The sequence below is a fragment of the Perissodus microlepis genome, chromosome 22 (genome assembly GCF_051167445.1).
Source record: "Perissodus microlepis isolate ML-2025 ecotype Zambia chromosome 22, ASM5116744v1, whole genome shotgun sequence".
In the NCBI taxonomy this organism is placed as follows: domain Eukaryota; kingdom Metazoa; phylum Chordata; class Actinopteri; order Cichliformes; family Cichlidae; genus Perissodus; species Perissodus microlepis.
Genome location: NC_140481.1, coordinates 14,457,000 through 14,471,057, shown reverse-complemented (window position 1 = coordinate 14,471,057; position 14,058 = coordinate 14,457,000). Strand labels below are relative to the sequence as shown.

At 38.8% G+C, this 14,058-nt stretch overlaps 1 protein-coding gene across 3 annotated transcripts in view; it reads right to left on the bottom strand.

Annotated features, from left to right (window-relative positions):
* calcr (calcitonin receptor) overlaps positions 1-14,058 on the bottom strand; it is a 62,056-nt gene that overhangs the window by 29,213 nt on the left and 18,785 nt on the right. For all 3 annotated transcript variants that reach the window (XM_084919050.1, XM_084919048.1, XM_084919049.1), the window contains 3 exons: positions 7,067-7,134; positions 2,316-2,466; positions 1,778-1,885 (listed from right to left, as the gene is read on the bottom strand). In XM_084919050.1, coding sequence (XP_084775176.1) covers positions 1,778-1,885; positions 2,316-2,466; positions 7,067-7,111 — 304 coding nt within the window. In that variant the 5' untranslated portion in view covers positions 7,112-7,134. The remainder of the gene's footprint in view (positions 1-1,777; positions 1,886-2,315; positions 2,467-7,066; positions 7,135-14,058) is intronic.

Sequence of the window (14,058 nt, the reverse complement as noted above, 5' to 3'; positions counted from 1 at the left end):
GAGTGTTAAATACAACACTGTTGAGTGTTGTATTTAACACTCAGAGGTGTGGACCCATATAGACACTCTCTAGTGTTAATTTAACACTGGAGATTTTGCTGTGTATGCTTTGGCTGCGTCTTTCAGTGTTTTTCAGCAGTAAAACATTGGCATAGCCCAAACACATAAATCTAAACCTGAACCTTGGCATTATGAAACAAATGCATTTAACTTAGCTCGAAAAATATCATCAGAAGTTAGTCACATAGAAATGTCCACATTTGGAATAATTGTACGGTCATTTCATATACGTCAGGTTTTAAACCACATGTAGTGGAGATCCATGGCTGGACCTATCAGTGAGATCACTTTGTTCTTGACATCAACAACTGCAGTCCAACTGCCTAGTCCTCTCTGGCAGCTCATTAACTGTTCAGCAACCACTTCCAACTGTACGTCTTCCCAAAGACCTCGTATCAGCAGCATCAGCTTTCAAGGAGTCATGAGGGTACCCTTAACACCACAGGCATTTTGGGAAGATCCTTTATGAGCCGTCTCTTACAAAAATGGCTACTCTGTTCCCACATTCATGTTCTCGCTCCCTATCCATCTGTCAGGAATCGAGCGTCCCTATATATTTTTATAATTCCTCCCTTTCTTTTCTTTTCTTTTCTTTTCTTTTCTTTTGCTTGTCTTTTTCCCCCTTACATATTCCTCATTCATCTCTCTGTCCTCTCCTTCACCTCTGCTCTCTTCGTCATATTGCATCTCCTAAATTAGACATAACTTGAGTCTGGAGTTCTTCAACTAGACATTATTGAACCTTGTATAACTCACAATGTAAAAACTGCACATTCTTTGGAAACGCTTAATGCTGCAATCCCAACATCAATTGTACTTATATAATCACAGTCAAATTCAATATGAATAAATCTGTTTTTCTATCCTGCCTGACTCAAAGAGTACAGTAGGATCGTGTTTTACCTTGTTTACAGTGTATTAATCTTTTCTCTAGCATGCCATACAGAAGCAAATATGATTGGGCTTTTTCATGAATCTGCAACCAAGTAGTTATGCAAGGTTATGCTTAATCTCTACAGACTAATATCTTTATATAAGTGCACATAAGCTGTAGGCAAGCAACAACATTTTTGCTATTGGAATCTTTCTGATTTTAAATTTGTAGTGTCCAGAAGATTGGCCAATCAAATTTGAGCATTCAAGCAAATAGTTAGTACTAAGTTAAAATGTATCGACATTAATAAACAATGAATGGAATTGAATTATTGGCTTGGATATCTGCAGGTTACACCGAAACCAGTTGCACAGTTGTGCTTGAATGAAGATGGTTACCGTCTTAAGATCCTATTACTAAGCTGAGGCTTCAGTTTTGCGTCTGTGTGATAAACAAAAGCATTAACCTTTGACCTGAGGAGGGGATTTACATAATACATAATAGATAATCTGCCTCAGCTAAGTTTCACATCAATCACTCTATTGCTTTATGAATAAAACTGATGATACTTAATGGCTGATGTATGGTTTCCATGCATCAGCCATTAAGTTTAAGACATATGTCTAAAAATAATTCTGTTATGCATAAAATTCATAAAACCATACATTAAAACTAAGCAGTACTCCGCAGCTGTGAAATTTTAAGTCCTTACAGAACAAAGTTAAGCAAGCTATCTGGCCTCTGTGAGACACGATTAACCATTTTCCCGATGTTACCCAGCAGGTCTCACTTCAGACTGCCTGTTGCTGTAAATCTAGTGAGAGATGCGAAAAACGTTCTTACCAGTCGGGTCGAGTTGAGGATGATGCGGACAATTTTGTGTTACTGATGTCCCGGCTGGTGTCTCATCCCAGCACAACAAACCATCCCACATGTAATCACAGCGCACCCCTCAAAGAAGGAAAAAAAAAAAAAAAAAAAAAAAGGGGGGGGGGGGGGGGGGGGGAGTGTAATTACTATCATAAACACTTATTTTTCTTACATAAGTATACTATTAAAGAAAAAACTTAAAAAGGGAAAATGTCCTTGTCTTTTCTACATTATGTCACAATTTAAAATGTTTTTTTGTATTATTCATTTATTTAGTCAGAGTAATATAATGTAAAATAATGTCTCTACAGATGTGATTACGTCTTGCGGCCTAAACTTTAAAAGCCCTATCGGGCCAGTTAGCTTGCAGCAGTACCACTATCGTCTTTAACAAGAACACAAACATTGTTCTGGTCCCATTCAATAGTTTTACATCACTCCACCTGCAAAGCCCTCCCAGAGTTAATGGATTTGGTCTCAAGAAGCCTGAAATTAATTTGGGACCTCTCACCAGTTCTGCTTTCTTGGCGGCCTTTGCGGGACAGCTCGAGACATTTGTATTGACCCTGGCTCAGCGCCTGCACACTTTGTCCCTCTATAATGCTCTGCTGAGGACTGAGCGATGGGTCTGAGATTGAGTCAGTGCCTTCCGCTGTCCTGCACTGTGGAGACAACATGAATTAGAGTTGAGAGGAGGACATGCCCTACACTAAGTGCAATACGTGCCGTGGCCAGGGAAGCATCATTGTGTTGTTTGCGGTTTCTGCTCTGATCTACATTTCTTTGATCGTCAAAAAAAAGGTAAATATCATCTTGAATGGTGATGTAGGTTTCAATTATAATATCTCAGAGTTTTATTATGCTTGGATAAAGATGTGCATCTGGATAAAGGATAGAAAAAAATGAAAAAAGTCAGCATGGAAAGTTTTTGAAGCATCTTCAAAGCTTTTTTGATGAGGATTTCACTCTGCTTTGAAATTCTACTCACGCTCCATTTGTGTAACTCATTAAAATGTTTGCAAGCTCACAAAGGACGTTAAGCAGCTGACTTTCTCCCAATGAATCTTTTCTCTGCTCTATTGTTTGTGTTTGGAGGTAACATTAAAATGGAGAAGCCCGCTGTGTGAAATGCTGATTCTGATAATGCTGTTCACTGAAGGATAAAGAGCCCATCTTGCTGTGACTTATCTTCCTTCTTTTTTTGGCTGAAAATTAAGCCTTTCGAAGGCTCGTGCACTTGCATTTTCCAAATTCTTTGTGGAAATTTAGTACTTTGCTTGGAAGATTGTGTCCACATATCACAAATGAGATGCAAACCCACAATCCCCTGGTTCTCTGTGGAGGAAATACAAATTGTGACTAGATCAAAGTGTCGTCCTTACCTGTTCGATAAAAAGTTTGTAAAAAAAAAAATACAAAGCAGGTTTAAAAAAAGTGGCTTTTGTTTGAGAGCTGATGTCCCATGTAGCAGTTTAGCAGCCGTACATATGATGTCACTCCAAGCATTGAAGTAAATGACGTCATACATACGACCACCAGGCCACCACCAGTATCAACAGCTGAGCTGAATGAGAAAAAAATAAAACAACTTCTCATGTCATGGTCTAACAGCTTCATCACCTACACAAGTCTTTTGTATTCAACATGACAAAACCACACAACACAGAAACACGTGGCAGACCTGCAAAGGTACATCAGGCATAAATATTTAGCTGGAAGACCTCGTCCTCAACTCAAGCAGAAACGGAGGCTGGGAAAGTAAACTTCCATCTCCCTGTGACATTGAAGAATACCAAATGATTTTCCATGAAGCCCATCGACTCAAAAAAAGTCTGTAAAAAGTTCAAAATGTTTTTTCACCCAGTTGGTGTTGAAGATCATTTTATTAAGACCTTAATTATTCAAGTAACCATAATTTGTACAAGCTCCACTTCAAAGTTTGACTTTTGATTGTAATACCTTAATAGGGCACATCATTACATGATAGAACACCATGCCAAAACATGTCATCCCTATATGACATACGGTTTGTGTTACGCTCTGTGACTGATGATTACAACAGCCCCATTAAGCTAATTGATGACATTCCTCAAAAGCTGGAGCTGGGGAAATGTCGTAGCTCTCCAAGGTGCATTAAATATCTGATCCTGCGGTTCAGAAGAGCCCTAGATCAAGATTTGAGGTCAAGATCTCCATTAAGATCTTTCTGTTGTAGGCTGTTGTTTATATGGCACTGCTATTGGACATTCATATAATGTCCAGAGATTGGTTAATAATACGAGATTATTGCATTAGGTTTTATTTCCTTTACTGCCTCCATTAACCTCTAACAGGAAGTTTACCTCCTGGTGTTTTATGCATAGTAAATCTTTAATCCATTTTTCTTTGATAAAGATCACATTTTCTACTCTCCACTGCCTTTCATTATTTTTTGCTATACGTGTCTAGCCTTTATTTTGAGGCCATGTACATAGCGGCACAAAAGTGGTACAAAAATAAAACCAAAACTAAAAAAAGTGACTTCTTTGTTTTTCTGTGGCTGATGAAAGGATGTGCTGTTATCATAATAACAAATAACTTTATTAGCATGGCACTTTTCAAAATTGACATTACAAAGCGTGTTACAAGAGCAACAGAATAAATCCAGAGTAACAAACGTAAGAAATAAAAAGACAATTTAAAGCTAATTAAAGCTCAAATAAAATCGGGCAGAGCCTCGTCATTAAAAGTAACCTTGTGACTGACTTCCCCAATCCTGTTCCAGAATGCAATCGTGCGGTTAAGTGCTTTAGACAATGAGACCACTTTTGTTATTTTGACTCTGTGCACCAACACAATGGATTTTAAATCAAACAAGATGTGATTGAAGTGCAGACTTTTAAATCAAGGTTTTACAAAAGTATTGTATTAACTGTTTAAAAATCACAGACATGTTTATACATCGCCCCCCAGTCTTCAGAGGCTCAGAGTAATTGGACAGTTGACTGGCAAGCAGTTCCATGTTCCCTCATTATTTTCTATCACAAATTAAGGAGATAAAACATCTGGAATTAATTCAAAGCGTTAAACTTTAATTTGGCAGCTGTTCACTTTAGCTCTCCAAAGAGGAAGAAAGAGATGTCGATATAAAGACAGAGATCATCATTAGGATTGAAAAACCAAAATAAACTTAACAGAGAGAGAAAAAAAACTTTAGAAGTGACCAAATCAGCAATCTGGTGATTCTTAAACAGAAGGAGCGCAGAGGCCAGCTCAGCAACACCAAACGGCCTGAAAGACCACAATGATGTGGATGATCACAAAATAATTCCCATGGTTAACAACAGCATCCAGTTATTTCAAGAATAATTCAAAACTCTTAATGAGGTGGGCGTGTCGTTGTCAGTCAAGAGACACCTTCATTAATGTAAATACAACAAGGTGAAAAACACTGGTTAACGCTCAAGAAAAGGAAGTTCCGACTCTGCTAGAAAATACCTTAAAGACCCCATTGAGCAGATGGACGGATGAAAACAAAGATATGGAGGAGAAAAACAGCTTGAGTGTATTGCATCATCTGTCAAACACAATGGGGGAAATGTTATTGCATGGGCATGAATGGCTGCCAGTGGAGCTGGGTCACTGGTGTTTACTGATGGCGTGACTGCTGATGGAAGCAGCAGGATGAATTGTGAAGTGGACAGGGCTATATTCTCTACTCAGATTTAACCAAATGCTGCAAAACCGATCCAACAGTGCATCACAGTGGACGTGGATAATGACCCAAAGCTTACTGCAAAAGCAACCCAAGAATTTCTCAAGGCAAAGAAAAGGAGTATTCTTCAACGGCCAAATCATTCACCTGAATCTCTGCCTCCACTTATGAAAACTGAAAACAGAAAGACACGCAGACACGCGGTGTGTCATGGTCCCCCTGTCCTCTCAGGTTCTGAGTTTCTTTCATTCTTTTAATAATTATAACAGCTTGGATTTGTACAGCACCTTTCAAGAAACCCAAGGACGCTTTACAAAAGAGTATAAACAAACGATCTTCTCCTCTATTTGCTCCACCTCTCTTCTCTCTATTGTGTGTATATATGTGTGGACTTGAGTATTAACTTTGTTTACTCCTCCCACAAGTAGATCCTCATCTGCTACCAGCAGCAGTATATAACCCTTGTTCTCCTCTCCGTTTCTTGTAGGAATGACTAATTTAGACCTCTTACCTTGTTTGCTTGTTAACTTGGTGACCAGTGCGCCATACTTACCTGACCTGTCCTCCATTTTTTGCAGATTGTGTCCTGGTGTGCCTGCCTTCCTTCTGGAGAAACCTGCCTGACTTACTCTTTTTCTCACAAAAAATACTTACCTGTGGGTTTGGAGGGAACTTACCTGCACTAGCGTGTGTGGAGAATATGTCGCAGTAAATACAGCTGTGGAAAACAGAATTTTACCTGCAGTTCTACTCGTGAAAGCAACCAAAACCAAGCTCTGCCTGCAAGCTGAGAGAACAGTGAACCAGTGGTAACTGGATTTGAACCTACAAAAAGAGAAAGATTTGAAACCCAGTGTTTCAATATCAACTTTAGCAGTGTTGCGAAACGCTGTAAATACTTACCTGCTGTGAATTCAAGAGTGTTAATCAAAGCCTTTGAACTTTTTCCAGCCTGTTGCACCAACCATGAAAAAGCAAGTGAAGGCTACTGCAGTAAAGGCCTGGCAGAGCATCTCAAGGGAGGAATCCTAGTTTGTCCAATTATTTTTGAGCCTCTGAAAATGGTGTGCTATGTATGAAGATTTAATGTAACACAAATAATAAATTAAACCTCTTGCACTAAAGCTGAAAGTCACGCTTAAATCACACCTTTTTGATCTTTTGATTGGAAATCCACTAAAATATTCATAAGTTTAAGAAATGACTTGTCCAGTGTGTCTTTTTGCATCTAAAGATGTAATTTTACATTAAAACTGTTGTGATCTTCTGCATAAAGGGCAAGGATCAGCTATATTTTGAAGCAGAAAATACACATCTATACATATATATACTTGGCTCATTTATATTGGGGGATATTTAAACTGGGGTAGTGCTAAAGTTAATTTTACAGGGTGAGTGAATTTGCTGGTTAAAGAAAACCACTAGACCACAACATATTATACATCCCTTTAATGAGAACTGAATCCTGTTCAGGAAACATGTACAGCATACAAAATGGGCACAGTGAGAGATAGGGCCTTCAGAAATATATGCCATTGTACATCCTTGTGTAAAAAGTGTGAGCTTACCACCAGGAGAAACCAAAGGATCCAAATGGAGCCCATTAACCTCATATCTTCCTCTCACAGGCAGATCTCTAGAGAGAGGGAGGAGAACAACATGTTAAACCTATCAGAAAAATAAATTGTCTACCGTGAAGGTGACTGACTAAACAAACAGTGTGCTGTTTCGAATCAGGATTACAGCTTCTCAGGAGAAAACAGTCACAGCAATCATTCATCTGAAATGCAAAACACTGCAGCAGCGCTGCAGTTTGTGACATTCCACACTCCTCGCCTTTGTGCGCGTGCCTGGGAGATGGTGAGACATCTGTCAGGATGCGAAACAATGGCATAAAAGGAGTAACTTTACATTGTGAGAGCAAAAAGAATGACGAAAAGCAGAAACACATTCGGACCGAAATAGCTGATGCTCATTAATCATTTTGCGCTGAGCCTCTAGCTCCGCAGGACGACAGGAGCTGGGCGGACGGTTCAGTAACCGAGTGCATGTGAGATTAAAATTCTCTTCAGGTCTCTTTTCTCAGGCTAACAGAGTCCCTGTTGAAAACCCATCATTCTACAGTTTGAACAGTTACAATGACCCACTGGTTGTTCTCCACACCCCACAGTGGCCTAGGGGGCAGGGTGTTCAGCAGATAAGCATGCATGAGCCAGTCCAATAAATCACCATGAAAGGACAATTTATAGTATTTGTTTGGCTTCAGAGGCACACGGATGGTAGGCTACTTAGCTTTAGGATGACAAATATACCTGGATCTGCCAAGAGTGTAAGTCTAGCGATGCTGATGTCTGAACAGGAATCCCTTGAATCTTTTCCAGTTTTTATGTTTCGACGTTTCACTGGTTTCCTTTGCATGTGACCTGTTAGTGTTAGACTTAATTTGAACATTTTATTGCTGGTTTTTAAAGCCCTTCACGGTCTGCCTCCTGCCTATACCTATGAGATGTTAACTTCATATGATCCGGGCCGCTGCTTGACATCTTCTGACCGGGCCTTTGTTAGTGGTTCCAAAGGCTTTCATTAAAGGCAATGGGAAACCAAACTTTTTCTTTCTGTAAATCTCTTTTTTAATCACATGGTTTATCATTCAGTTTTCTATAGCTGCTCATGGCTTTATCAAATCTTTTTCACTTTTAAGACCCAAAGACTGTATCCTTCTTTTTCTTTTGATTTTTTTAAATTGTTATAATTTATGTTGAATTGTTTTTAACTCTAACTCTAACTAAAAGTATTTTGCAAAATTTTACAGCTTACAGTTTGTGATTGAGAAAACAGGAAATGTTTTCTACCAGTCCCTTTATGGAAATACATGCTGACATTTACTGACTAGTTATATATATACGTATAAAGTAAGTTTTATGCTCATGGCCACAGATTTTTTGATAATGCAAATCGAGTGTCAACAAAAGCTCAGTAAACACAAATGACACAACACAATAAGACTGTCACAGATACACTGATCCATTTGAAATTTGAGGTTTTAAAAACACAAAAATCCAGAGCCCACAGAGCTGATCTTAAATGTACCATTTGGGCTGAAAAACTGCTAAAATCCCACGAATTAGGTTTAAATGACAATTATAAATAATAATAATAATAATGAGTTAGAGATTGACTGTAATTATCCCACTCCTAATCACCAAACATTTTCAGTCCAAGCCTAAATGCTGCTCTATATTTTCCCAAAAATAGACCAGATTTTACTGGACTATTTTTCTGGGTCCACCTCAGTGTCTAAAAGCTGAAGATCATAACGACAAAGCAGTTTTCACCGCTGCTTTGAAAAGAAGCGGGGAAGGAAAACAAAGAAGCGCACAAATATAGCGATCATTAGGAAAGAGATGAGACATGACAGGCGAGGGACAAGTATGGATCCCAAAATTGCCTCTAGGAGCAGAAGATCCATGAACACTACTATTACTGCAGCACAGAGGTTCCACATCAGTCACTTATCCTGCTAATCACCACTGGGTGATCACGCGCATGTGAATTTATCTAAAAGTGGATTAATTGCATATTCTGTGAGGCAGAGACTTTCCACAACGAGTCAAATAACAGTTAAACGCTGTTAGGACAAATGACATTACTCACTTCATGCTAACTAGAAAAGGCATCACTGAGAACGACTTGAAACTGTCAGGAAGGAAATAATGGTATTGTATTATTTCAATTATTTCATATATTTTATGTATGTAAAATAGGAAAGCAAAAATGCCACTTTTGATGTTTTTTTTAGATGGTAACAAGAATTCAAACAAAATCAGAAAATACACCTATGGACAGGTTTTTAAGGCGCCTATTGCATAATTGAAGTAGTAGGAGAGCTGCTATGTAGGCATTGTTATAAAGACTATGGGAACTGGGTGTGTACTCGGTGCCGGGTAGGTAGTTGGGACTGTTTGAGACATCAATAACCCCTGGAGCATTTCAACATTATAACACACTCTCTGCCCATCAATAATAAATTTGCACGTTTCAAATCTTAACAGCTCTGCTTCACACGTGACAGGACTCAAACTCAAATCTCCAGGCTATATTCAACTTTCATCAGGGAAGAGGTTAGGATATGCTTTCCCATTAGCTCTGTGTACGTGTCTAAAAATAGACCCCAGAGCATTTTGTAGGCGGATGGGTCCAATGTGATAAGAACAGTGAGGCATGAAGCTCCGCGCACTCCCCGTAGAGAAGATGAGAGCGAGCGCTCAAACAGGATGAGGGGGCACAGAGGAGAACGTAAACAGTATAACAGCGCTGTTTAGGACTGGAAGCTGATGCAGAGCAAGCAAAAGGTCAATTAGCTGCAGCAGGTTAGGTGCAACATTAGTTATATTCTAAATGACTTTGAAAATACAGCAGATCCATTTATTTTCGCTTTAAGGGTAAGCTAGAGACTAAATGACTGTTAAAAGCAGTATGTCTTTAGCTTTTATATGTTAAATGAATTCAAAATGATGACATCAGCTGCTTCTATTATGTCTTTTGTCTTTGATTGGTGATTCCAACAGCAGATTTCTTTTAAGCCTAGAATCTAGATTTGTGCCTTTTTTATTTAAATAAACTGCAAACGTGTAAAGGGCGCAATGTCAACTTTGTGTGTGCTGCTTCTTATTGGAAATTTATGTGTTTTCCCTCCGTTTTTCCTTCCCCTCGTCTCCCCTTTTCTGCCTCTCTTTATGTCGTCCCTATATCAAACTGACAGCAGCAGACAGAGCCACCCATCTCTTCTCTTTCCTCATGCAGCGAGCGGTCACAGGCACTGTGACAACACAGATTTGTGCTGACATCACATCGGTGATGGAGGATGCGGCGGCCCGATGCAGCGTCTCCTGACTCACCGTTTCAGACCCCATCGCTCAGGCTGAAGGGAGCAGGCACACAGACGTGCTCTGGCACGCCGTTGCCAGGTTGCGATAAATGAGCCGGATCATGATGCGAGCTCAGGTGGATTAGTCTGATAAACTGACAGATTGTGAATGTTACCCGCAAGGCCGTTGTATAATTCTTGCTTAAAGAGCAAAATATTTGAACTGATTTATAAACTGCATGATCTACAAGCTGAGGAATTTCCTTACTGCTTACTGCTACTCAAGTTTACAACACATCCATAACCGCACTTCCCAGGAAGTTTTATGTATACTATGTGACGACCTCCTGTGCTGTCAAAGAGAGTGATAAAAATTAGAAATAGCGTGTGGATGATACATCGTACATATACGCATTAAATAAGAGACAATGTTCACTCATTAAGAGTTAACAATAGAATCAGTGTATATGCAGAATTTTATAGCAGTGAGCGGTATCATGAAAACATGGGATTGGTGGAAAAATACAGTGGCCCTGAGAGGCCAAACGGACTGCAACTTAAGAAAACACCAGCAATAAGAAAAACGCCACAAAAGCACACAAATTACAATGGAAACAGGAAAAACGGAAATAGAAAAAAAAGAAAACAGAAATAGGAAAAAACTGATTTCCAAAAGCACAAGGGAAGTGTTTCTGGGGAGAAAATAACCCGACGGACCAGTTGCAAGAACCAAAACATGCTAGGTAAGTGTGTTTGATTCTCATGATTCATATAATACTGATGATGGATTTTTAGGCTAATAATTAGGCTAACACACTTACCTCTCATCTTTTCTTTCCTCACAAAACCGATAGATCCTCCACTTCTTTTAAGTGTCTCCCAGCTCAATTCTTAGCATATTTTGGTTCCTGCAACTGGTCCGTCGGGTTATTGTCTCCCCAGAAACACTTTCCTTATGCTTTTGGAAATCATTTTTTTTCTATTTCTGTTTTCTTTTTTTCTTATTTCCGTTGTGTTTTGCGTGCTTTTGCAGCGTTTTTTTTTTTTATTGCTGGTGTTTTCTTAAGTTGCAGTCCGTTTGGCCTCTCAGGGCTACCATAGAAAAACTATACACACGTGCAACAATACATAAATATTCATATATAATCCTTAAAGCGCCTCATAAAATAAAGCACACTGGGATAAAATAACCCATTTTCTTAAAGGTAATCTATGAAGCTGATGAAGTAATGTTACTGTGTTATATAGCATAATGAGGTCTGTCTCTTAAACCACAATATATCAATATATTCCTACATTTATGTGAAATCTCTTTTTTTCCTGCAACAGTAAGCAAACTTTGTGGATTCAACGCAGCTTAAATCCGTCACTATAAAAGCCTGTTTATATCATTCAAAGCAAAGAATTCAATTTCACAGATTGAATGTTTACCAGCAGAGTTTTCACAACCATTTCCTCCAATAAATTGCATCGCCCTGGGCGAAAATAAATAAATTAAAAAAACGCCTTGTGATGAATAAGTAGATATATCGCCAGCTATTTAAAGTCTCTGCAAGTTTACTTTCAAACTATAATAAACTTTAACAAGACAAAGCATGCCAACAAATAAGAACAAGTAGAGAAAAAACAGTGAAAATAAAAACCTTTGCGCTGCTTTGCCCGTGTGGACTGATCAGTCACTTCCAACACTTTGCTATGAGTCACGTTTTGAAGTTGGAAAAATGTGAAATGACTTGTTCGTGTTTTTTAGGTTTATCCTCTGTCTAAAAATATACCAAATGTTTCTCCAATTAAGGTAAAAAGAACAGCTAGAGTTGTTTCCTCTCCATGCATTTACCTCCTCCACCGCCTCCATATCCCACTTTTCTCTGCGTTCTGATTTCCTCTCTGGCCTTTATTTTCGTTTCCATATATCTCCAGCTCCTTTAATCTTTTCCCCCTATCACCTCCTTTCTCTATCGCTCTCTTGTCCGCCTCCCCCTGTCTTCACTCCGGCTCCCCCTTCTCCTTGCCCTCCTTCCTTTCTCTTACAATCTCCTGCTTTAAAAAAGCTCTGCCTTTCCAGCTTCTTTTTCAAAGCTTTTTTCTCTCACTCCCAAGGCAAGCCTAAAATATATGTCAGCTAAAAAAGTGGTTAAAACATTAAACAGCTTCCTGATATAGAATTTTTTTTCATCTCACTTGGTTGCATTTTAGAACAGTGCTATTGCTAATTGTTGTTCCGCAGCATATTTCACAGAGAGATCAGAGAGCACACACATCAGCTAAAATATTTACTCCGGTGAAGCAGCGCACTACTGTTTATACTGGATTAATATTTTTTTAGTGGGCATGACGCTTAAAAAGTTCATGTATGAACACGTGTGTTTTAGTGTACAGATGGAGCCTGTTGTGTAAAGTCCTCTGAGTGCTCAGAGTATAAAAACACTACATAAATAGAAGTCCACTGTAAGGTGACCTTGAGGGTTTGAAAGGCGCCTATAAATAAAAAAATGTATTATTTACCATAGTTTCTGTAGCTTAGACAAATGGGACTGTTTTTCAGTGTATGGCTCCAGCTTGGGGTGTAGAGATTTTAATACGGTACTAAAATAAATACCAGCGTTCGGTTAACTAGATTGATATCACAGGCAAAATGATGTCTAAAGCAGGCAATTATTCCACGTGTGCGTTATCTCAGTATAAATACTTTAAGCTCTTTTCCAGTATACAGACCGGATTATGCTGCTGAATATCTCACAGCGGAAAGGTTAAATATTTTACAGACATGAGAAATTACTGTTGTGTGACCATGCACCTACCAGTAATGATGCATAATGACAGACATTCATTAGTGTCACTAATTTCACTTTACCTGTCACCATAGAATGGCTATTAACTAACAGGCCAGAGCAATTAACTTTTCCCAAGGGACCACATGAGAAACTGGGACTGTTGTGGAGGGCCACACTACAACACTATTAGTGTTGCACCATTTTCTTCTCTTGCAATGAAAAACCTTAAAAAACATTTATATGTATTTGGGCATTCAGATTTTTCTTATTTAAACTCAAGAAATATTACAGAGCAAAACGTGATCCGTTGTGAAGACTTTGAATTTGAAAAAATTACAGACCGAGCGCACTGCAAAAAAGCAACACAAAATTCAGATCCAAGCTTGTTCTGTAACGTATAGACACACTCTACACATTGTGTTTTTGCGGAAACTTCTTCAGCATTTAGAAGAAAATGAAGTCGACATCAGGCAGTGCTTTAGTCCTGATGTTTCTAAACAAGAAAAGGAAGAAACTGAGATTCCTGGTTCATCCAATTCTCAGGAGAAGGCAGCAGCAGAGGAAATTTCATGGTTTTTCATGGTTCAAATGAGCTTGATGTGTGTATGTTTTGAGCTAGAAGTGCACTTGTTGCCATGTGCAGTGGTCCGATTGGTCACATCTGTTTATTCAGATCGGGAAAAAAATAAATAAATCAAGCTCAGTTCAATAAAATAAATTTTACAAATTCATCCAGTGAAATTACACGGTCAGACTCACCTAAATATTAACGCACAAAGTATTTGCACAGATTTTACATGTCTGGTGTGTAAAGTCTGGAGAGTTTTGAGGGCAGCTTATTGTGGCGGCCCTCCACAACAGTCCCGGTTTTTCATGCAGGCAACACTCTGCTGAGCCCAGAGAAAATGAATTGTACATA